General features: G+C 45.2%; 1 protein-coding gene across 2 annotated transcripts in view; it reads right to left on the reverse strand.

Annotated features, from left to right (window-relative positions):
• Positions 1-19,618: 19,618 nt before the first annotated feature.
• The window catches only part of LOC119276276 (zinc finger CCCH domain-containing protein 8-like), a 15,271-nt gene continuing 12,731 nt past the window's right edge, over positions 19,619-22,158 (reverse strand). For both annotated transcript variants that reach the window (XM_037557305.1, XM_037557306.1), the window contains exons 7-13: positions 21,890-22,102; positions 21,488-21,525; positions 21,328-21,380; positions 20,817-20,896; positions 20,690-20,743; positions 20,469-20,615; positions 19,619-20,121 (exon numbers count right to left, since the gene is read on the reverse strand). In XM_037557305.1, coding sequence (XP_037413202.1) covers positions 19,948-20,121; positions 20,469-20,615; positions 20,690-20,743; positions 20,817-20,896; positions 21,328-21,380; positions 21,488-21,525; positions 21,890-22,102 — 759 coding nt within the window. In that variant the 3' untranslated portion in view covers positions 19,619-19,947. The remainder of the gene's footprint in view (positions 20,122-20,468; positions 20,616-20,689; positions 20,744-20,816; positions 20,897-21,327; positions 21,381-21,487; positions 21,526-21,889; positions 22,103-22,158) is intronic.

Consider the following 22,158-nt stretch of genomic DNA (forward strand, 5'->3'; position numbering starts at 1 on the left):
ACAGTTCTTTCCCTGAAAACACAACCAGCACAACTATCCAGGTGGTCTCTGGAAGCATCGGTTAGTCCATTATAAAAGATATCAAGTATTTCATTTTTCTTGAGAGGATGATCAGGTAAAGCATTAAGAAATTGGAGAAGCCTCCCCCAAGCTTGTGGGAGACTCTCTTCTTCAATTTGCACAAAATTATATATTTCCCTTAAGGCAGCCTGTTTCTTATGAGCGGGGAAATATTTAGCAGAGAAGTAATAAATCATATCCTGGGGACTACGCACACAACCAGGAGCAAGAGAATTAAACCATATCTTAGCATCACCCTTTAATTAGAATGGAAATAACTTAAGGATATAGTAATAACGAATTTTTTCCTCATGAGTGAATAGGGTGGCTATATCATTCAATTTAGTAAGATGTGTAAGTGCATCTAGTGCCACCCCTAGTTGGTTTTGGAGTATTGACGACAAAGTTGGTTGAGGGACTAATGTGTTTGTGAGAATTGCAGGATAACGCAGGTAGTGTCCCTCATTGATTCGGTTTACCTACCGGAGATGACCCCTAAAAATGTATGAAGACATTGAAGACAATGGTGGTATGAGAAGATATTCATATTGAAGACTATGACATGAGAAGACATTACGTGAAGACTATGGAGCGCGAAGACTGTGTGGTTTCGTTGTTTCCTTTTCTTCCTTGTTGAGTCATAGGAACCACTGTACTGTTAAGTGGGGTCCAAGTGAACTAAGTCAGAGTGACTGAAGTGATGCTCAACCCAAATCCTATGTCTTCGAGCGAAGACAATGAGAGCAAATCTTATCCAGAGCTGGATGAGTCAGCTTTGCTTGTAGCCCAAGTAAAGTTGTCGCGTGTGTTTGAAATCTGACCATTGGAACATGTGTCAGTTCCTTAGTGACCCAGGGTCATTTTGGACAAATCAGGTCCGGTTTCCTTGTGGCTATAAATAGCCCACCCCCTACACCATAAATTGGTGGCTGCTCAGAGTTTGTGCACGGCTTTTGTTGTTTGAGAGCAACCCACCTCGAAGCATTTGAGAGAGAGAAATCCTTGCGAGGACAAAGCCCAAACACCCAGAGCCAAAGAGTGTTAGGCATCACTGAAGTCTTTCTGTCTGTGTGACCTGAAGACTTATTACACTTGAGGACTGTGAATCCTCAGCCGGTTAGGCGTCGCGCTCTGAGCATCCAAGAGCCATTGTGGATTGCCGGTGAACGAAGTCTGTGAAGGTTTGGAAGTCTACCTTGAAGACTTACCAGAGTGATTGGGCGAGGACTGGGTGTCCTTAGCTCAAGGGGAATAAGGTGAAGACACGGTCTTTTGAGTTAAATCTCAGCCTCCCTAACCAGACGTACAGTTGTCACAGCAACTGGAACTGGTCCAACAAATCATGTGTCTTCAACGAGCGACTGGTTCTATCCCTTTCCACCCTTTACTTAAGTTTGTCTTCGTGAAGTCATTGCCTATCTGTGTATCTGTTTGACTTCATTGCTTGACTACTACTGTTGATTGGCTTCATACTATCTTCCATCCTGATCCTTACTACTTGGCTGCTATTAGTCATGTACTTTCACATCATTGCATACTTGACTATGGCTTGCTTATGGTAGTTTATCTTTCGCTGCATATCAACTAGGTCATTTCTGTTGTTTATCTTCGAAACATCTAAGTTTTGAAGACTTTCATAAAAATCGCCTATTCACCCCCCCCCCTCTAGTCGATACTAGCACTTTCAATTGGTATCAGAGCAAGGTACTCCCTTGTTCTGTGTGATTCGGTTTAACCACCTGGAGTTTCAGCTATGTCGACTGCAGGGATAATCAAAGTCTCCGCTGCTTGCCCCGTGTTCGATGGAACAGAATATCCCTACTGGAAGAATAAGATGCGTATGCATCTTGAAGCCATTGATGTCGACCTCTGGTATGTCGTCAAGAACGGCGTTCCCAAAACTGGTGAAGGTGTCACCCCTGCTGATGTCAAGAAGTTCATTCAACTAGACTCTACTGCCAAGAACATTATCTGTGGTCATCTGACCAAAGGACAATATGGTCGTGTGAGTGCTCTGGACACATCAAAGCTAGTCTGGGACTGGCTATCTAAGGTCAATGAAGGCGTATCAACCCAGAGAGATCAAAGAATCAGTGTTCTTCGCAACCTCTTCAACCGCTTCAAGAGAAATGACAATGAAAATGTCCAGCTCACGTTCGATCGCCTCACTGATATCACAAATGAACTTCAAGCTCTTGGCGCGACTGAGATTACCAAGCATGAAATCGTCAAGACACTACTGAGATCACTCGACAGCTCCTTTGACACCCTTGCACTCATGATACAAGAACGTCCTGACTTCAAATCACTTGATCCGTCTGATATACTCGAGAGGCTCAACACACATGAGTTCCAGCTTTCTGAGAAAAGAGATATCTATGGCCCAAACTATGGTCGAACTCGTGCTTTGAAGGCAAACGTTGTTTCCTCATCTGAAGAAGAATCTGACTGCAGTTCTGAAGATCCTGAAGACATTGGAAAAGAGCTTGCGATGCTAGTGAAGATGTTTCAGAAATTCACCAAGAAGAAAGGCTTCAGAAAGTCTTCACGGTCTAGCTCAAGGAATGATGAAGCTTCCACCCATGACCACAAGAAGAGAACCTGCCACAAGTGCAAGAAACCTGGTCACTACATATCCGAGTGTCCACAGTGGGATAATGAGAAGAATAAGAAGAAGAACAAGGAATATGATTCTGATGACAAGAAGAAGAATAAATCCTCTAAGTCTTCTTCCAAGTCTTCATCGTACAAGAAGAGTTCATCTGGCAAGGCTCCTGCTTTTGTTGGCAAGGAAATGGATTCAGAGGAGGAGTCTGCTTCTGAGGAGGCGGAGGTGGAGTCTGGAGAGGAGTCTGACCCTGGCGTAGCAAGTCTGGCTCTAGCCACAGCCTATGTCGCCAAGTCCATCTTCAACACTGAAGATAATGATTTCCACACCAACGTTGAAGCTGATGTTGAAGACGATCCTACTCCCACCTACTGCTTCATGGCACGTGGTGCCAAGGTAAAATCACGCAATGCTTACTTTCAAACATCGAGTGAAGATGACTCTGATTGTGAATCCAAACCAAGCTACAGAACACTTGCTAAAATTGCAACTGAACAACAAAAGGCTATGGAACATACTCAAAAACTGTTAGACAAAAGCGATGACCTATTGGACGTGGAAATGACATGTTCACAGTCCTTAGTTGATGACATAAACTTCATGCTAAGTACCAAGAACTTGAAGGTCGTCATGAAACGCTCTCAACTACTTATGAAAGGCTCTCCTATGATTATCTTCAAAGGAAACAAGAGCTTGAGAAATTGAGAGCAGCTCATGAAGATCTTCAAAAAGTGAATGAGTCACTTCGCGCTCAACAAATCACTCCCGCTCAGGATGGATTTGAAACACCATGTCTAAAATGCATTGAGCGTCATAACGCTACATCTGTTGCTGAATGTTCCACTGCTGCTAATGTTTCATTGTCTTCACCTACTGACGTGGTTACTAACCCCTCTGCGGAGGATACCACTGTTGTTGCTGATGAAAATGCTATGTTGAAGACATTGCTTGAAACAGGGATGTACAAAAGTTTGAAGGGACATCAGACACTCTGCGATGTCCTCAAAAAGCAGATTCTGAACCGAAATCCTAGGAAAGAGGGTGTTGGGTTCGAGAGGAAAATGAATGTTGATGGCTCGTACTGGAAGCCTGAGCAGTACCCCAAAACCACATGGGTTGCTGCAAAGGAACCTTCAGTAGATCCATCCACTTTATCTAGCTTTACCTGTGCTAATCCTATTATCATTGATGAATCCTTTCATGCAAACTATAAGCTGTTCAAGAATCAGAAAGGTGAAGTGTTTCCCAGGTACATTGGTACGAACTACAGGAATGGACCACCTATGAAGAAGATCTGGGTACCTAAGCAGTACATTGAGAATCTTCCTGTGAATGTCGTCATGACACCACCAAGGAAGAAGACAAACCCCAGACCTATAGCTTCATATGGCCCAAAGGCTTCATACAGATACAGGACTCACCTGAGTCACCCTAACGCCAATGTTTTGCAGGGAAATCATGCTTCGACTTATGAATATGAGCGAGTATCTTCGAACCGCTATGTTCATAGGACTAAGAACTTTTCTGCTTATTCATATGAGTATCATTCATCTCCTGCAAGGCTATTTTCTAGGGCTCCAAAGCCAAAATTCTCAGATGCTGCACTTAGACTCATTGCTTCTAAGCCACCCCTGAAGATGTGGGTGGCAAAGAAGAACTAACTCTCTTTTGCAGAATACGGTCTCCAGCCAGCAATCAATGGCGTCCGATACTATTGCTGGGGACCTAAAACACATTAAGGACGCATGATAAAATGTCATTCTATATACTTCACATCTGAATCACTTATCAGTCATATATGTCCTAACTTTGATATAAGCTATGACAATCCCTATATGTGTCAAATGCTTATGCTTCACAACACTCTTGTGAAGCCTATCCTCCTAATTGCACTATAGGGTACATCACCAAAAGCTTCAGAATGGATAATGGATAGTGGATGCACTAATCATATGACTGGTGATCGAAGTCTTCTCATGGACTCAACCTTACGTCCATCCGACAAGAGTCACATCACATTCGCTGACACTGGTAAAAGCAAGGTATTGGGTCTAGGTAGAGTTGCAATCTCAAAGGATCAACACATGGATAAAGTAATGCTTGTTGAATCCCTTGGTTTCAACTTAATGTCTGTCTCAATGCTTTGTGACTTGAACATGATTGTGCTATTTGGAAAATATCGCTGCCTTGTACTAATGGAATCTGACAAATCTCTAGTCTTTGAAGGGTATCGAAAAGATGATCTATACATGGTAGATTTCTCAGCAGGTCCACAGCTTGCCGTATGTCTTCTCACAAAAGCTTCAGAATGCTGGCTCTGGCATCGAAGGCTAGGACATGCTGGCATGAGGAACTTACACTCACTTGTCAATAAGAAGCATGTCATTGGCATCGAGGATGTTAAGTTCAAGAAGGATCATCTGTGTGGTGCCTGTGAAGCTGGAAAGATGACAAGGGAAAAGCACCCCTCGAAGACAATCATGACAACATCTCAACCCTTCGAGCTGTTACACATGGACTTATTTGGACCTACTCACTACTCCACCCTCACAACAACTGCCTGTCTCTATGGCTTCGTCATTGTTGATGACTACTCAAGATACACATGGGTTCATATAATTCTTTACAAGACTGAAGTGCAAGATGTCTTTAGGCGCTTCGCCAATCGAGCAATGAACAATTATGGCTTGAAGATCAAGCATATCAGAAGTGACAATGGCACTGAATTCATGAACAATTATGACTTGATCTGTATCTGGATACAATGGGAATCACTCATGAGTTCTCTGCTCCATACACACCTCAGCAAAATGGCATCGTTGAGCGCAAAAACAGAACCCTCATTGAGATGGCTCGAACAATGCTAGAGGAATACAAGACACCAAGAAAGTTCTGGCCTGAAGCTATTGATACAGCCTGTCACATCATCAACCGTGTGTATATCCATAAGCTTCTGAACAAAACATCCTATGAGCTCCTTACTGGCAAGAAGCCAAACGTCAGTTACTTCAGAGTATTCGGAGCTAGCTGCTGGATCAAGGATCCCCATCACAAGTCAAAATTTGCACCTAAGGCTCACGAAGGCTTCATGCTTGGCTATGGAAAGGACTCACACTCCTACAGAGTCTTCAACCTCTATCTCTACAAAATCTTCGAAACTGTGGATGTGAAATTTGATGAAACCAATGGTTCACAGAGAGAGATTCTGCCAAGTACACTAGACGAAGCTCCGCCCAACGAATCTATCAAACTGATGGGAACTGGTGAAATCATGCCCTCTGAAGGACAGCCTGAAGAGGAACTTATCATCTCAGCACCAAATCAACCTGAAGACAATGCTCAGTCCGAAGACAATCCTCCCAATAATGATAATGATCAGCGAGAGCAAAGTCTTCGTCCTGTTCATCCTCGTGTTGCAAATGAAGTTCAAATAAAGAAGATAATTGATAGCATCAATGCATCTGGTCCACTCACTCGGTCAAGAGCAACACAGCTAGCAAACTTCTATGGGCACTTTTCATTTGTGTCAATATCAGAACCCAAGAAAGTTGCTGAAGCTTTTATGGAACCTGAATGGATTCAAGCCATGCAAGAAGAACTTCAACAGTTCAAGCTAAATAATGTTTGGGAACTTGTCAAGCGACCTGACCCTCGCAAGCATAACATTATTGGAACAAAATGGATATATCGAAATAAGCAAGATGAGCATGGTCAAGTCGTCAGAAACAAAGCACGTCTTGTAGCTCAAGGATATACTCAAGTTGAAGGAATTGACTTCGATGAAACATTTGCTCCTGTTGCTAGGCTTGAAGCTATTCGCATACTGCTAGCCTACGCTAATCATCACAACATATTGCTATATCAAATGGATGTGAAGAGTGCATTTCTCAATGGCAAAATTGAAGAAGAAGTATATGTCGCTCAACCACCTGGCTTTGAAGATCCGAAACATCCTGATATGGTGTACAAGCTAAACAAAGCACTGTATGGCCTCAAACAAGCTCCTCGCGCATGGTATGATACAATCAAAGACTTCCTGAAGAGCAAAGGCTTCAAACCAGGATCCCTCGATCCCACACTCTTCACGAAGACATATGATGGTGAACTGTTTGTGTGCCAAATATATGTGGATGACATAATCTTCGGCTGCACCAACCAGAAGTATAGTGATGAGTTTGGGTACATGATGCTAGAGCAATATCAGATGTCCATGATGGGTGAGCTGAAGTTCTTCCTTGGTCTTCAAATTCGTCAGCAAAGAAATGGCATCTTCATATCCCAAGAAAAATACCTCAAAGATTGTCTGAAGAAGTTTGGAATGGAAGACTGCAAAGGCTACACGACGCCAATGCCAGCCAAACACCATCTTGGTCCCAACGATAATGGTAAAGAGTTCGATCAAAAGGTATACTGCTCCATGATTGGTTCTTTACTTTATCTATGTGCATCTAGGCCAGATATTATGCTTAGTGTTTGCATGTGTGCTCGATTCCAAGCGGCACCAAAGGAATCGCATCACTTAGTTGTGAAGCAAATTCTTCGATATTTGGCTTACACCCCAACACTCGGATTATGGTATCCCAAGGGCTCAAAATTTGATTTGGTTGGATTCTTGGATGCTGATTATGCTGGTGACAAAGTGGATCGCAAGTCTACATCAGGCACATGTCATTTTCTTGGTCGATCACTTGTCTGTTGGTGACTGAAGAGCAACTGGCAGATATCTTCACAAAGCCCTTGGATGAGAAAAGGTTTTGCAAGTTACGGTGTGAGCTAAATATCTTGGAATCCTCTAATGTCCTGTGATCAGGCACACATCCTAACACTTATGCATTTTGATGACTTAGATGTGCAACGCACAAAGTAATGTATATCTTCAATCAATGAAGATTTACACTCTGAGTGTGAATACATTAACATGGAATTTGACTTCGGAGCGCCGCGATAATTGTGCGTCGTGTCTGGGTCTAATACTTCCTATACGGTGGGTAATGCCACCACCAAATTTCTCTGTTTGAAGTGTTTCACTCATGGCGTTATATTGCAATGACTTCGCATTTGGTTTGTCTTCAGTTTCAATTTATCTTCATGATTTCCTGCACTATGATGATTTGATTGCTTTCTGATATATAAATATACTAGTGTTCTGTCCTCTACTGCATTCACTTATAACTATGTCTTCAAGTTGGATCTTTTGAACTAAGTGAATGTGATTGGACCCTAACCTCTCTATGCTTTCTATCTCAAACTCTATCTGTCCAAATCATATGCATTCTATTGAAACTGTCGAATGTCTTCTGTGTGTCCTAGTCAGCAGAAGGCAAAGAGACAAACATTAACTCTGTTTTAAATGACTTATCTTCATTGTTGAAATCCGGAGAAGCCGGAACAACTCTCCGACATGCCAGGCGGGCGTGGGAACGTGGGACAACTCTGAGTATGTTGCATGCTTGCCACGTGCCCCTCAGATGTGAATCGCCAGGGGCACCAGCGTAATTGCGCTGTGCCGCTCACCTACTTATAAATACTTGTCCCCTGCGGTAAAGAAATCCTTCTTCCACCTCTCCACCTCCGTCAAAACCCTAGCGCCACCGCTAGCTCTCGACGACACCGGCGACGAAGCGCTTAGCTGCCGCGACTTCTCCGACGTTGTCCTCACGCCGGCCACGGACATCGTCCTCTCTGCCGTCGCCGTAGGTGTCCTCCGTCGCCAAGTTAGGGCACGGTGGGTTGAACTGCTCGGTCTCCTATTCATCCCATCTAGCAGTTCTTCGTGCGGTAATTATAACTCTATTTTTACCACCTTTTTGATCTTCAAGATTCATCCTGTTTACCAAAAGTGGTTTTTGCCTATTCAATGTTAGATCTATTCTGTCTACATCTCATACTGCCTAGTCAATTCACTTAGATTTCCTGTCTAGTTTGATTCCTCACTTGTACTTATTCACGGATTGGTACAAATATGGAACAAACTCACCTATATAAGTGAATGTCTTCGCATCATGAGGTCAATGTCTTCAAACTGATTTATCTTCAAAATCTTTTGAGAATGCATATGACCTCTTCCCCTTCCCTCGCATCTCTAATGCTGTCACAGGTACATGTCCGTGGGAGAATCCCTTGGTTCTCATAGTCTGCATTCGTTTGCAGAATACTTACAGCATCATATCAATTCTCCTGAAGCCAGTTCCTGCTTGACCAGCAAGCGTAAGTCTCTGAAGCCTTTGAACGTATTGAAGCCATTCAGTTTGAAGTTCATGGCTGCAGAAAAATCAGCAAGGAAGGGTGGCAGACAGCGCAGAGAAGGAATATCCAAAGATCTGCCTGATGACCTAGCAGAACTCTATAAGACAGATCCTGAAGAGACTTATCATCAGCGCAAGACACGAATCCAATGGATTCGACGCTATTGGGCTGAAGAATGGTTCAAGTACAAGTTTGTAACCAAGGAATATGCAGAGAAGAATGCTATCAAGAGACCTTGGGGTGATATTCTCTATCGAGGCCTTCAACCCAAGAACAGAGTTGAAGCTATTGCGCAAGGCTTCTATCCTTGCATGGTCCGTGGACCTCAGCCTGAGAACGCCGATCCCACATCATTACTCTGGTGTCGTGACGATGCTCTCTTCAAGCGCAACCTTCAATTTGCTCAGGCTTCGGCCAAGAAAAACAAGAAGTCATTGGGATTAGACTTCAACCCAGGTCCCTCTGCTCCCCGTGCTGACGGCTCCCGTGATGCAGAACCCAATGTCATCGGCCCCTTCTCCAATCTTGACGACCTCATCACCTACATCTTGGTCCAGGGAGCCAGAGTTGATCATTCTGATAATGATGCTGATACTGATGAAGCTCCAGCTCCTCCTCCAAAGCCGCAGAAGCAAAAGAAGCCAAAGGCTTCAAGATCAGCTGCACCTCCGAAAACTTCTCGTGCGAAGCCACTGGCCACTGCACCTCCTGAAGACAGTGTGCAGTCTGAAGATCAATCCCGTATCTCCAAGAAGACGGAGAAGAAAAAGCAACTTGTCAGGCATACTGATCAAGCCTTGACTCATGCCGCCATTCTGCGAGAAGAACCCATTGATCTGTCCAGTGATGAAGATCTTGCTGATGATGCCCTTGAGCAACTGATAAAGAGCAAGGAAGAAGCAGAAATCTTCAACAACTTGCCTCTCTTTGATGTGGCAATCATCCACAACTTCATTGATGAGTGGTTCGACACCCCCAATCTCAGCTTTGAAGATTTGCAGCTTCCCATTGGCCTCAGCGTCTCTTTTAATGGCGCCATTGCTTCCGAGCTAGCTCTCGCTCAGCACATCGTTGAGCTGAAGAACAAAATTGATTATGAGAAGGCTCAGTTCAAGAAGCATGTGGCGAAGCTCAGTGTTCAAGACGTCAAAAACTTCAAGGTCATGCTGCATGAGCTTAAAGAAGCTTTTCTGAAGAAGCGCCAAGAAGCTCAAGGCTCCCGCGAGCGCATGAAGAGTTTGGCTGATAAGTGTATGCTTGCCTACAATGAGGCTGAGAAGCGCAAGTCACTTGGTCGTCCTGGCATTGACCCCAGGATGGCTGCAAAGAAAAAGAAGAAGCTTCCTGCTGACAAGCCTGCACCTTCAAGCCAAGAAGCCCCTCGCATTATCTTCCCAAGCAGCATGACTGGCTCGAAGCCAAAGGTCACCACAACCGCTTCATAATAGAAGAAGACAAGGGCTACCGAGGCTGAAGCCAGAAAGAGGAAGAATACTGAAGCCTCTGATGCAGCTCCCTCCAAGAAGAAGCGCAAGACCAAGAAGACTAGGGCTGCTCCCACAGAGCCCTTAGTTGTTGAACCCATTTCAGTGGTTCACCCTACGTCAGAACATCAAGAAAGAAGGATGATAGTCCATGAGCCTGCTTCCACAGAGGCTCATGAAGCTGAAGATATTCCAGCAGCTGAATCCACCGCTGCTAAAGACATTGGTCATGATGACAATGTTGAAGATGATGAAGTTCTTCCTCAGATCGAACACAACGTGGTATCATCGCCTGTTCTTACGAACAGCGAACTCATCAGCATTGGTCGTCCTCTGACGCCAATTGCTCAGGATGCATCGTGGGCTAATCACCCACAGCAACAAGACTCCCCCGGTACTCCCCAACAACAACAACAAGCTGCACCTCCCATGCAAGAAGAAGATGAAGACTTTGAGGCCCAGCCAACTCCATCTCCTAAGGCGTTGCCAGCATTTCGCAGGGTGCGCAAAGGACAAAGGCCTCAAGTCCCTCTGTCGAGCATTCAGAAGGAGAAGTGCAACGTCCACCTATTGCTCGTCAAGTCTTTTCTGAACCCACTCCAAATGTGAATGTCTCCGAGTCTGAAGCACAAGCTGCTGAAGACATTCCGGGTGCATCAGCCGAAGAAAATCAAGAAGACGTACGTGTCCCTACTTCCCCAGTGATTGAAGAAGTTGTTCCTGATATGAACGTGCCAGTGCCCGACCCTCCTGTTCATCAAGAGGAGGTTGAAACTGTTGAAGCTACCACCACCAACGCCAATGAAGCCAATGACATAGTCATGGCTAACGCTAATGTGGAGCCTACACCAACCAGTGAGCCTGAAGCTAATGAGGCCACTGCGCCTAAAGCTAATGAGGTCACTGCACCTGAAGCTAATGAGTCAACTGCTCCTGAAGCACCTGTTGTGCAGCCTGAAGCCTCAGTTGTTGCCCCTGCTCTTATTCCGCCACCAAGGCCCCATACAATCGAGCAAGCATACAGTCATGGTCAGCTAACCACTGTCCGATGGCCCATTCTGGTGCCTCCGCCTACTGCCTCTGGACCTCAATTTGATTATCATGTTGAGCATAGGCCTCGGGTCTAGAAGCCCAAGCCAAGACTGCCAAGGTTTCCAGGTACTGCAAACTCACCGGGGTCCTTCAATGCTAATGGCTTCAAAAGCCACAATACCTTCTTTGACAGCGCCAAGAACCCCTACTCCAAACCAAGGATATCATCAGATCGGTTCTGGAGCTATCAGCAGAGAAGCTATTACTCATGCGTTCTATATGATCAAGGGCGCATTTTCCCTCATATGCGCCTTGACACTGAAGCCATTGCTGGACTGTCGTGCTTAGAAGAAGCACTTGATTGCTTTCGTGATGCTGGTCTGCTCAACTTTGTGACAGACAAAGAACACTGGAATGAAGAGCTATTGCTTCAATTCTATGCTACTCTACACATTCGCGGCTACACAGAGATATCAAGACATGGGTCCTCGAGTGGATGACCGGAAATGTTCATCATGATGCCAAAGCTCTTGACATCATCGAGCTTATAGGGCTAGCCACTCCAGGAGAGCTATATGAACCTGATTGTCAGCTACACCGCAATGCATTGGAGAGCATCTTCCATAAACCAGAACCCAACATGAGCCAGATGTTGAGCATGATGAAGCCCTTGCCATCTGACGCTGAATATCCAACAGAGTTCTTTGTTGAAGACCTTGAGTATCTGCCATGCACAATATATCATATTATCCAGCGAACTCTATGGCCTATCAAAGGACATTCATCAGCAGCCAAGCTTGAAGGAGCTATGAAGACTTTGGTCTTTTACATTCTCAATGGCATCAGCTTCAATACTCAAGAATTCTTCATCAGGCAACTTGCTGCTTCTGGGTCTGACCTATTTGGTCTGAAGTTCTATGCTCCATGGGTCATGCGCCTCATCAAGAGACACTCATCTGTCAACTATCAGCCCTCTACTCGCAATCATCTGATCTTTTTGCCAGAGGTTGATATGTCAGTTGAAGCTATATACTCTGACCCTGCCAAGAGGCCTCTTTGTCTTCAGAATCCCGAGCACCAAAGCTTCACTCAACCCATTGAAGGTGTTCAAGCAGCAACACGAATCTATCCATTGGCTGGAAATACTCGTCTGCCTCATCGAGCACCTACTGAAGCCACTGAAAGCACCATTGCCCAAAGGCCTCGGAAGCGTTCTCGCGTTCTCAATGACCGAGAACTTCATGTGGCCCTTCATCAGAAACAGGATAAGCATCACTATTGGCTCAAGAGACAGATGCAAAGCCTCTTGGTGGATGTCAATCGCATTCGTAACCTAGCCACCAAGAATGCCTTTGTTGCTCATGAGACTTGTCGGCGATCATGGAAGAGCTTGACCCTGCTTAGTGCTGAAGCAGATCTTCAAGACGATGGCTTCAATGAAAGATTCCAGTTTGACTCCACTCCTCCACGGACTGTTGTCCTACGTCGCACTCCATCTCTTGAAGACTCTGAATATTCTTCCTCCGCGGCAACTGTCAATGCCAGAGTGATCGATGATGAAGATGATGCTACTTCACCACCTCCCACTACTGCACGCATCGACACTGCACCAAGTTCGTCTACACCGCCAACCAACGACGACAACCCTGCTGCTTCACCTTCTCATGAGGACGAGTAGATGCGATGTGTCTTCAAACCTTTTTGGTCCTTACTGACAAAAGGGGGAGAAGCGTATGAGTTGATAGTCTTCAAGCGGGTTCATATGGGCGGTTGCATTATATTTTGCCTCGTGCTTACAACTCTTGCTTTTTTTAAACATTTGCTTCTTTGAATTGTAACACCTAAACTTGATGGTCGCCTGCTACTTATTTGCTTTACTATGATGCGATGATAAATTCCGCATGTGCGATGATAACTTCCGCACTTAGATCATCCTGCAGACGTCCATTTTTCATTATGCATGTCATTCTACTTGCTATATCATTTCATGCATGATGAATTATCTTCATAAGTTGAAGTGGATCTCCACAAGTACAACCTGCCATGTGCATTTGCATTCCAAAAGCAAATTACTTATATGCACATCTTCAGGGGGAGCCCTTGCTACTTATGAAGAAAATTCCCTATCCTTACAATTTCACATACTTTATCCCCGTTGAAAACTTCAACCAGTTTGTCATCAATCACCAAAAAGGGGGAGATTGTAAATGCATCTAGTGCCACCCCTAGTTGGTTTTGGAGTATTGACGACAAAGTTGGTTGAGGGACTAATGCGTTTGTGAGAATTGCAGGATAACGCAGGTAGTGTCCCTCATTGATTCGGTTTACCTACCGGAGATGGCCCCTAAAAATATATGAAGACATTGAAGACAATGGTGGTATGAGAAGATATTCATATTGAAGACTATGGCATGAGAAGACATTACGTGAAGACTATGGAGCGCGAAGACTGTGTTTTCGTTGTTTCCTTTTCTTCCTTGTTGATTCATAGGAACCACCGTACTGTTAAGTGGGGTCCAAGTGAACTAAGTCAGAGTGACTGAAGTGATGCTCAACCCAAATCCTATGTCTTCGAGCGAAGACAATGAGAGCAAATCTTATCCAGAGCTGGATGAGTCAGCTTTGCTTGTAGCCCAAGTAAAGTTGTCGCGTGTGTTTGAAATCTGACCGTTGGAACATGTATCAGTTCCTTAGTGACCCAGGGTCATTTTGGACAAATCAGGTCCGGTTGCCTTGTGGCTATAAATAGCCCACCCCCTACACCATAAATTGGTGGCTGCTCAGAGTTTGTGCACGGCTTTTGTCATTTGAGAGCAACCCACCTCGAAGCATTTGAGAGAGAGAAATCCTTGCGAGGACAAAGCCCAAACACCCAGAGCCAAAGAGTGTTAGGCATCACTGAAGTCTTTCTGTCTGTGTGACCTGAAGACTTATTACACTTGAGGACTGTGAATCCTCCAGCCGGTTAGGCATCGCATTCTGAGCATCCAAGAGTCATTGTGGATTGTCGGTGAACGAAGTCTGTGAAGGTTTGGAAGTCTACCTTGAAGACTTACCAGAGTGATTGGGCGAGGACTGGGTGTCCTTAGCTCAAGGGGAATAAGGTGAAGACACGGTCTTCTGAGTTAAATCGCAGCCTCCCTAACCATACATACAGTTGTCACAGCAACTGGAACTGGTCCAACAAATCTTGTGTCTTCAACGAGCGACTGGTTCTATCCCTTTCCACCCTTTACTTAAGTTTGTGTTCGTGAAGTCATTGCCTATTTGTGTATCTGTTTGACTTCATTGCTTGACTACTACTGTTGATTGGCTTCATACTATCTTCCATCCTGATCCTTACTACTTGGCTGCTATTAGTCATGTACTTTCACATCATTGCATACTTGACTATGGCTTGCTTATGGTAGTTTATCTTCCGCTGCATATCAACTAGGTCATTTCTGTTGTTTGTCTTCGAAACATCTAAGTTTTGAATACTTTCATAAAAATCGCCTATTCACCCCCCCCCCCTCTAGTCGATACTAGCACTTTCAATATGTGCCACAACAGTTCAGATTCATAGCCATGGAAAGGATCAGATTCAACCAAAGTAATTAACTTAGGATCAACAGAGAAATCATAATCCTTATCATAAATACAGATAGGTGAAGTAGCAAAAGCAGGGTCATATTTCATTCTAGCATTCAGAGACTTTTCTTTCAGCTTAGCTAACAGTTTCTTAAGATCATATCTATCTTTGTAAGCAAAAAGGTCTCTAGCAGTTTCTTCATCCATAACATAACCCTTAGGTACATCAGGCAATTCATATATAAGGGGAGAATCTTCATCATCACTTTCATCAATATTATCAGTTTCAATAATTTCATTCTCTCTAACCCTAGCAAGTTGTTCATCAAGAAATTCACCTAATGGCACAGTATTATCAAGCATATAAGTAGTTTCATCATAAGCATCATGCATAGCATAAGTGGCATCATCAATAACATGCGACATATCAGAATCAATAGCAGGTGCAGGTGTCGCAAGTTTACTCAATACAAAAGGTGAATCAAGTGCAGAGCTAGATGGCAGTTCCTTACCTCCCCTCGTAGTTGAGGGAAAAATCTTGGTTCTTTCATCTTTCAAGTTCCTCATAGTGATCAACAGATATAAATCCCAAGTGGCTTAAAGAATAGAGCTATGCTCCCCAGCAATGGCGCCAGAAAATAGTCTTGATAACCCACAAGTATAGGGGATCGCAACAGTTTTCGAGGGTAGAGTATTCAACCCAAATTTATTGATTGGACACAAGGGGAGCCAAAGAATATTCTCAAGTATTAGCAGCTGAGTTGTCAATTCAACCACACCTGAAAGACTTAATATCTGCAACAAAGTATTTAGTAGCAAAGTAGTATGGAAGTAACGGTAACGGTGGCAAAAGTAACAGTAGCAGTTTTGTAGTAATCGTAACAGTGGCAACGAAGAGGTAACTAAGCAAAGATCAATATGTGAAAAGCTTGTAGGCAATGGATCGGTGATGGATAATTATGTCGGATGTGATTCCTCATGTAACAGTTATAATAGAGGGTGACACAGAACTAGCTCCAGTTCATTAATGTAATGTAGGCATGTATTCTGAATATAGTCATACACGCTTATGGAAAAGAACTTGCATGACATCTTTTGTCCTACCCGCCCGTGGCAGTGGGGTCCTATTGGAACTAAGGGATATTAAGGCCTCCTTTTAATAGAGTACCGGACCAAAGCATTAACACTTAGTGAATACATGAACTCCTCAAACTACGGTCATCACCGGGAGTGGTCCCGATTATTGTCACTTCAGGGTTGTCGGATCATAACACATAGTAGGTGACTATTGACTTGCAAGATAGGATCAAGAACTCACATATATTCATGAAAACATAATAGGTTCAGATCTGGAAACATGGCACTCGGGCCCTAGTGACAATCATTAAGCATGGCAAAGTCATAGCAACATCAATCTTAGAACATAATGGATACTAGGGATCAAACCCTAACAAAACTAACTCGATTACATGGTAAATCTCATCCAACCCATCACCGTCCAGCAAGCCTACGATGGGATTACTCACGCACGGCGGTGAGCATCATGAAATTGGTGATGGAGGATGGTTGATGATGACGATGGCGACGGATTCCCCTCTTCGGAGCCCCGAATGGACTCCAGATCAGCCCTCCCGAGGAAGAACAAGGCTTGGTGGCGGCTCCATATCGTAAAACGCGATGAATCATTCTCTCTGATTTTTTTTCCCCGAAAGTGAATATATGGAGTTGGGGTTGAGGTCGATGGAGTCCCAGGGGGCCCACGAGGCAGGGGGCGCGCCCTGCACCCTCTTGGACAGGGTGTGGGCCCCCTGACGTTGATTCTTTCACCAATATTTTTTATTAATTTCAAAAAGTTGCTCCGTGGATTTTCAGGTCATTCTGAGAACTTTTATTTCTGCACAAAAATAACACCATGGCAGTTCTACTGAAAATAGCGTTAGTCCGTGTTAGTTCCGTTCAAATCATGCAAGTTAGAGTCCAAAACAAAGGCAAAAGTGTTTGGAAAAGTAGATACGTTGGAGACATATCAGTCGGCGACGACAAGACGGTCGACCGTTTCATGGAGAACATCATCTTTGAGGGTGGTACAGCGGCCGCTGGCGGTGCCACCCTGGCTGGCTACGATCCCGATGAGACACAAAGCCAGGACGGCTGGGGGTCGTTCACGCCGTCGACCTTTGATCAAGCTGGCATGCAGGACACCTTTATGTGGAATTAGGTCGGCCTGGACCTGGACGGCTTCCCGCTCGACCACGAGTTTCTGGAGGACTACGGCCTCGAGGAAGAGGATGAGTTGGACATCGACGAGGAGCCTTTGTTCGAGGACGAGCTCGCCAGCCAAGCCACCGGGGTGAAGCCTAAGCGCAAGAGTAAGCGGACGAAGGCATACACGGCGTCCGAGGACAAGCTCCTTTGTGAGTGTTGGAGGGACATTGGGCAAAACCCCAAGGTCGGCGCCGAACAGAAGGCATCAACCTTTTGGACTCGTGTCCATCCTGAGTTCCATGAACGCAAGAAGTTCCCGTTGTACCAAATGCAAAGCAAGCGCGGGTGGGTGTCCATCTCGAAGCGATGGAAGGTGATCCAACAAGAGTGCAACAAGTTTTGTGCCACTTTTGAGAGCATCAGGGCACGCCCAGTGAGCGGCATCGGCATGCATGTGCCCCTCTTTGTGTCATTTTGTTTATGCTTACATATCCATTTGCCAATATGCTTGCATGCATTTCATTTGTAGGCATTCCAAGCTTTGGAGGCATTCAAGGTCCAACACAATGGCAAGTCATTCAACCTCTCCCATTGTTGGAGGGTCATCAACGACGAGGAAAAGTTCAAGGCGCAATATAACGCCCTCATGTCTCGTGGGGGGGAGGGGAGAGAAAGCCGTGGAGGATGTTGGGGAGGGCAAGAAGCCACGGCCGCGGGGAAGACTAACTCCAAGAAGGAGGACAAGCGGGATGCGTTGTCGAACGCCTTGATCGCAACCGTGGAGGGCATGATGACCAAGAAGGACTCAAGGGAGGAGAAGCACCGACAAGACAAGGAAGACCAAAATGAACGCCTTCATGGAGATCCAAAGGAGGAGGCTTGAGATGGAGGTGGAGAAGCAAACGAGGATGCTTGGGATGGAGGCGGAGAAGCAAGCCAAGATGCTAGAGATCGAGGCCGCCAATGCCAAGACCAAGGCGAAAGAAGTGGCTCTCGCTAGCATGATGACGGGGGTGGAGATCATGAAGGTGGATCTCAACACCGTGTCGCCAAGGAAGAGGCCATGGTTCGAGAAGATGCGGACCGACATGCTCAAGTTCGACGACGAGTGATCTATGACGACGAGCGTCATCCTTTTTTGTATGCCGGCAAGTGTGCTGGCATGACCACGGCCGCGATGGCGTGCTCGAACTCTCGCCCCTTTTTGTGTGCTGTCATGTGTGTCGGTCGCTGGCAGTGCGCCAGCATGAACTGTGTGGTGTTTTTTTAAGCTAACATTGTATGCCGGCCGCTGACATGGTGCCAGCATGAACTTTGGGCAACGGCAATGGCTGGTGGCATAATTTACGGCCGCCGGCCTTTTCAAATTTATGCGCGGACATGAAATGGGGTCCGGGGGCGTTGGACGCACCGCCGACTCAAATGTTAAACAGGGCGGACGCCGAATGGGCGGCCGCCCCGTCCGTTTGAATGGACGTGTTAAAGTTGCTCTTATATGCATCGAGGACCGGAGAATCAAGAATTTTCCGTGAGTTTCATGCTGCGACAAAGCTTCCGTGCGTGTGAGTGAGCGAGCAGCGGGCGCAGGGAAATTCCGCCGCGGCTAACTAGGCTATGAATCTAGCCAGGTAGGGTGTGGCCGACGCAGTTTTGACTTTTGAGGAGGCGGCGTGCGGGTGACTGCTGTTACTACTGCTTCTACTCCGTTCCGTTGTGCAAATCTCGGCACAACAAAACGCAGCCCAAGCTCGGATTGCTACCCGCACGTACGATGATTAACGGCCGGCTGTGTCACCGTCGCTGTCACTGATCCAAAAGGGAACAAAAAAAGGCAATAATAAATCCAAAAAGGCGCCTGCTGTGTCATGTCCCCGATGTGCTACCTCATTACATTCTCCTCCAACCGCCCCTCCTCGCTACGCTACGTCCTGCCGGGAAAACCTGCCGCTTGTGCGTGCTTGCGCCTCCGTGTAACGCCTACTGTACGTCATGAACGCGTGATTAGTTTTTCCTCTTTTTTCCCTGGAGACTGGAGAGGAGGTCGAGAAGAGGGCGTTGGGTGCACGACAAACTTGGGCAGAGTTTCTTCACAAGTGCGATTGACCAGTGCAAAGACATCCGGAAGTCTCCACTCCACTCCACTGGTATCTCCAAATCATGTGGCTAGAACATCGTCATCAACAAGATAATGAAGTTACTGCATCATCCTCAGCACAAGGACGCCATGGCCAGCAATGTACAGCAAGCTGAGTTTTCTCTCCCGGGCGATTAGCATCGTCCTGCAACCTCATTCAGAGCACCACATGGATACACTCAAAGCCACGCGTGTACGACATGAATACACTACGCTTTACCTATGCTGCCTTGCTGCGCCGCGCCACGGTTGCAGCCATCAAAGGACGACGCAAGAGTAGGCACGTGGAAAAGGTAGCCATTATGCAAACACATATGTGTAGGCAGGGGCGACGCCATGCATGCAATGCACGAGATGCCATCACGGACCCTAGTATCACGGCATGGCGACTGCACCAGCCAGAACATCCATTGCTACTATCCCGCGCAAGCGAGAAACCAACGGTACACCAGATTCAGAGGTCAGCTAGTAAGTAAAGCCATGACGAGTAACAACGTTAACCAACCGCGCACAGCGTGCTCTGCTTATCTCCTGCAGTGCTGCTGCCACTATACCACAGGTCTGATGATGGAAACATGCTCGAAATGGGACGGGGAACTTGAGCGGGTCTAATTTTCCAGGACATAACTCAGTCCTACCGCCTTCTTCTTTCCACCTTCCTTTCCTTCTCCATGCTTCGAAACCTTGGCAATGGCCTCCCCAAGGGGCGGGTGGTCAAACTTGCACTGGACGCCAAACTTGCATGCGCCGGTCTTCATGTAATAGGCACAAGCCTCAGCATCCTGCATATTACATGTCACCCAGTTTGCATCAACATTCCGTTTCGAAAAAAGAAAAAAACAAGGTTGCATCAACATTAGAGCAAAAACAGGAGCCAACGGACGGTCGGGTCCCAACTAAAATTTCATCATTCCTAGCCGTACAAGCTCATAGAAATATTTAGTTAGTTTTCAGTAATTGAGAGATCATTATGGTCAAAGGACTACTACCAACGGCTTACTGCAATACAATGGCTGCTTCACCAAGCTGGCCTCGAAAGGGAATGTTTTAGCAACAAAGAGCCACCAATACATTTATAATCCTGAATTATCAACAGGCTAGTGGGGATCATTTCATTTCTGGATGTTACCTCTCTCCTTGGAAAGCCAGCAACAGTAAGCGTCACAGGTTGCTGAGACGGCTCCCACTTTGCAATGGAATCAGGTGCAGAGCGATCAACTGGATGGTGAAACTTGCATCTTTCAGAAAATTTACAAAATCCTGTCTTCTTATAGAACTGCATTAACCAAAGTAAAATGAGTAAAACAGCATACGCTGCAGCAATTGGTGCACAGATGGTTATGTACATACATCACAAACAGTTTCTCCAGGCCTCTGAGGGTAGGTGATTGGCTCAGGTTCAATCTGTATTTTGCAAGAGAGCGTGTCAGTTTGTGTATTTCACAGCACCAGTTCTAACTCCTTCGTTTAACCTTACCGGCACATGTGTCACGCGAAAATCAAAACTCGGCAGGAATTTCGCAGCTGGATTTAGCATCTCGCCAGGGACAACAGATGCTGCACAACACAGGAAAACAACATTGAAAAGGTGTGTACAGTAATAATAGTATAAAAAGGTTCATGTTTAAGATGCTTGTGATCAAAAATGGTAGATTTGTCTAATTCTAAGTGCAACCAGACATGGCCCAGAATGCAGCTGAAAGATTGACCGTGTAGAGTTTGTGGCAATAGGTTCAACTACGAATATTCAATCAAAAGCTTCCATGACCGATTTTTTTGGAGCAAAATATGACTGCAAAGCAGGTATGGTAGAAGTAGTACTGTCTGTGCCCTGCAAAGCATTTTTCTTTATCCCTAGATTATGGATTAAACTTTACTTTTAGCATGAATTGCACAGTTAAGTGTTCAGTTCAACCAGGGCAACACATTGTGAGTTACAGATTGAGCTAGCTGGTGATAATCATGTCCTCTGAACATAAACAACGAACCTTGAATATGTCGTCCAGGATGGTTGAACCGACATGTTCTACCATACATGCAGCTGTAGATGGATAAAGGAAATGTGAGATCAGGATGGCCCAAGTGCATGCACAAAACCACAAACATAATAAAGTCAACTGAGAAGGTATTTGTTCAAGAAGATGGTACCTGCCCGTCTTAATATAAAATGAGCAATCAACTTCACCCTGCAATACAGGAAGAGAAAAGGTATTAAACAAGACAACCGTGATGCTCATTCACTTGGATCCAGATAGCATGCATAATACACACACACACATACACACCATCAAGATATGCCGGTATTTTGAGAAGTTCCAGAATATTACCATAACAGAACTTGTAGCAAGAGCAATAGTATACGCTCATAAAGTTTTAGTTAAATACTGGTATCGTGGAATCTCCAGAACAGATTGGCACGATTAAAAAAAATATCTTGCATTACAGTGACAGGCATACAGATATCATTTATAAACGAAAGACATGGATTAGGTATAAAACAAAAATTTACAACTCTAGACAAAAAATGTAACACTTGATGAAAACACATACTGGTCTTATAGGCATGCCCTTTGAGTTATGCTCCAGAGCAACTGGTGCTGACTTCTTTGCTGAAACTGAATCATGCGCTGCACCATGGTGTCCTGCTGCTTCAGCAGTTGCTGTATTTTCAGATTCATTTCCACCACTTGAAGGTGCCTCCATATCCTTTGCATGAATGAACTTACAATTTGTTCCTAATTTGCATTTGCCTTTTGCATAGTGCTGAAGTACAGAAACACAATTCAGAACTGTTCTTTTACACCATCATGCTATACGAG

Source organism: Triticum dicoccoides, chromosome 3B (genome assembly GCF_002162155.2).
Source record: "Triticum dicoccoides isolate Atlit2015 ecotype Zavitan chromosome 3B, WEW_v2.0, whole genome shotgun sequence".
Classification (NCBI taxonomy): Eukaryota; Viridiplantae; Streptophyta; class Magnoliopsida; order Poales; family Poaceae; genus Triticum; species Triticum dicoccoides.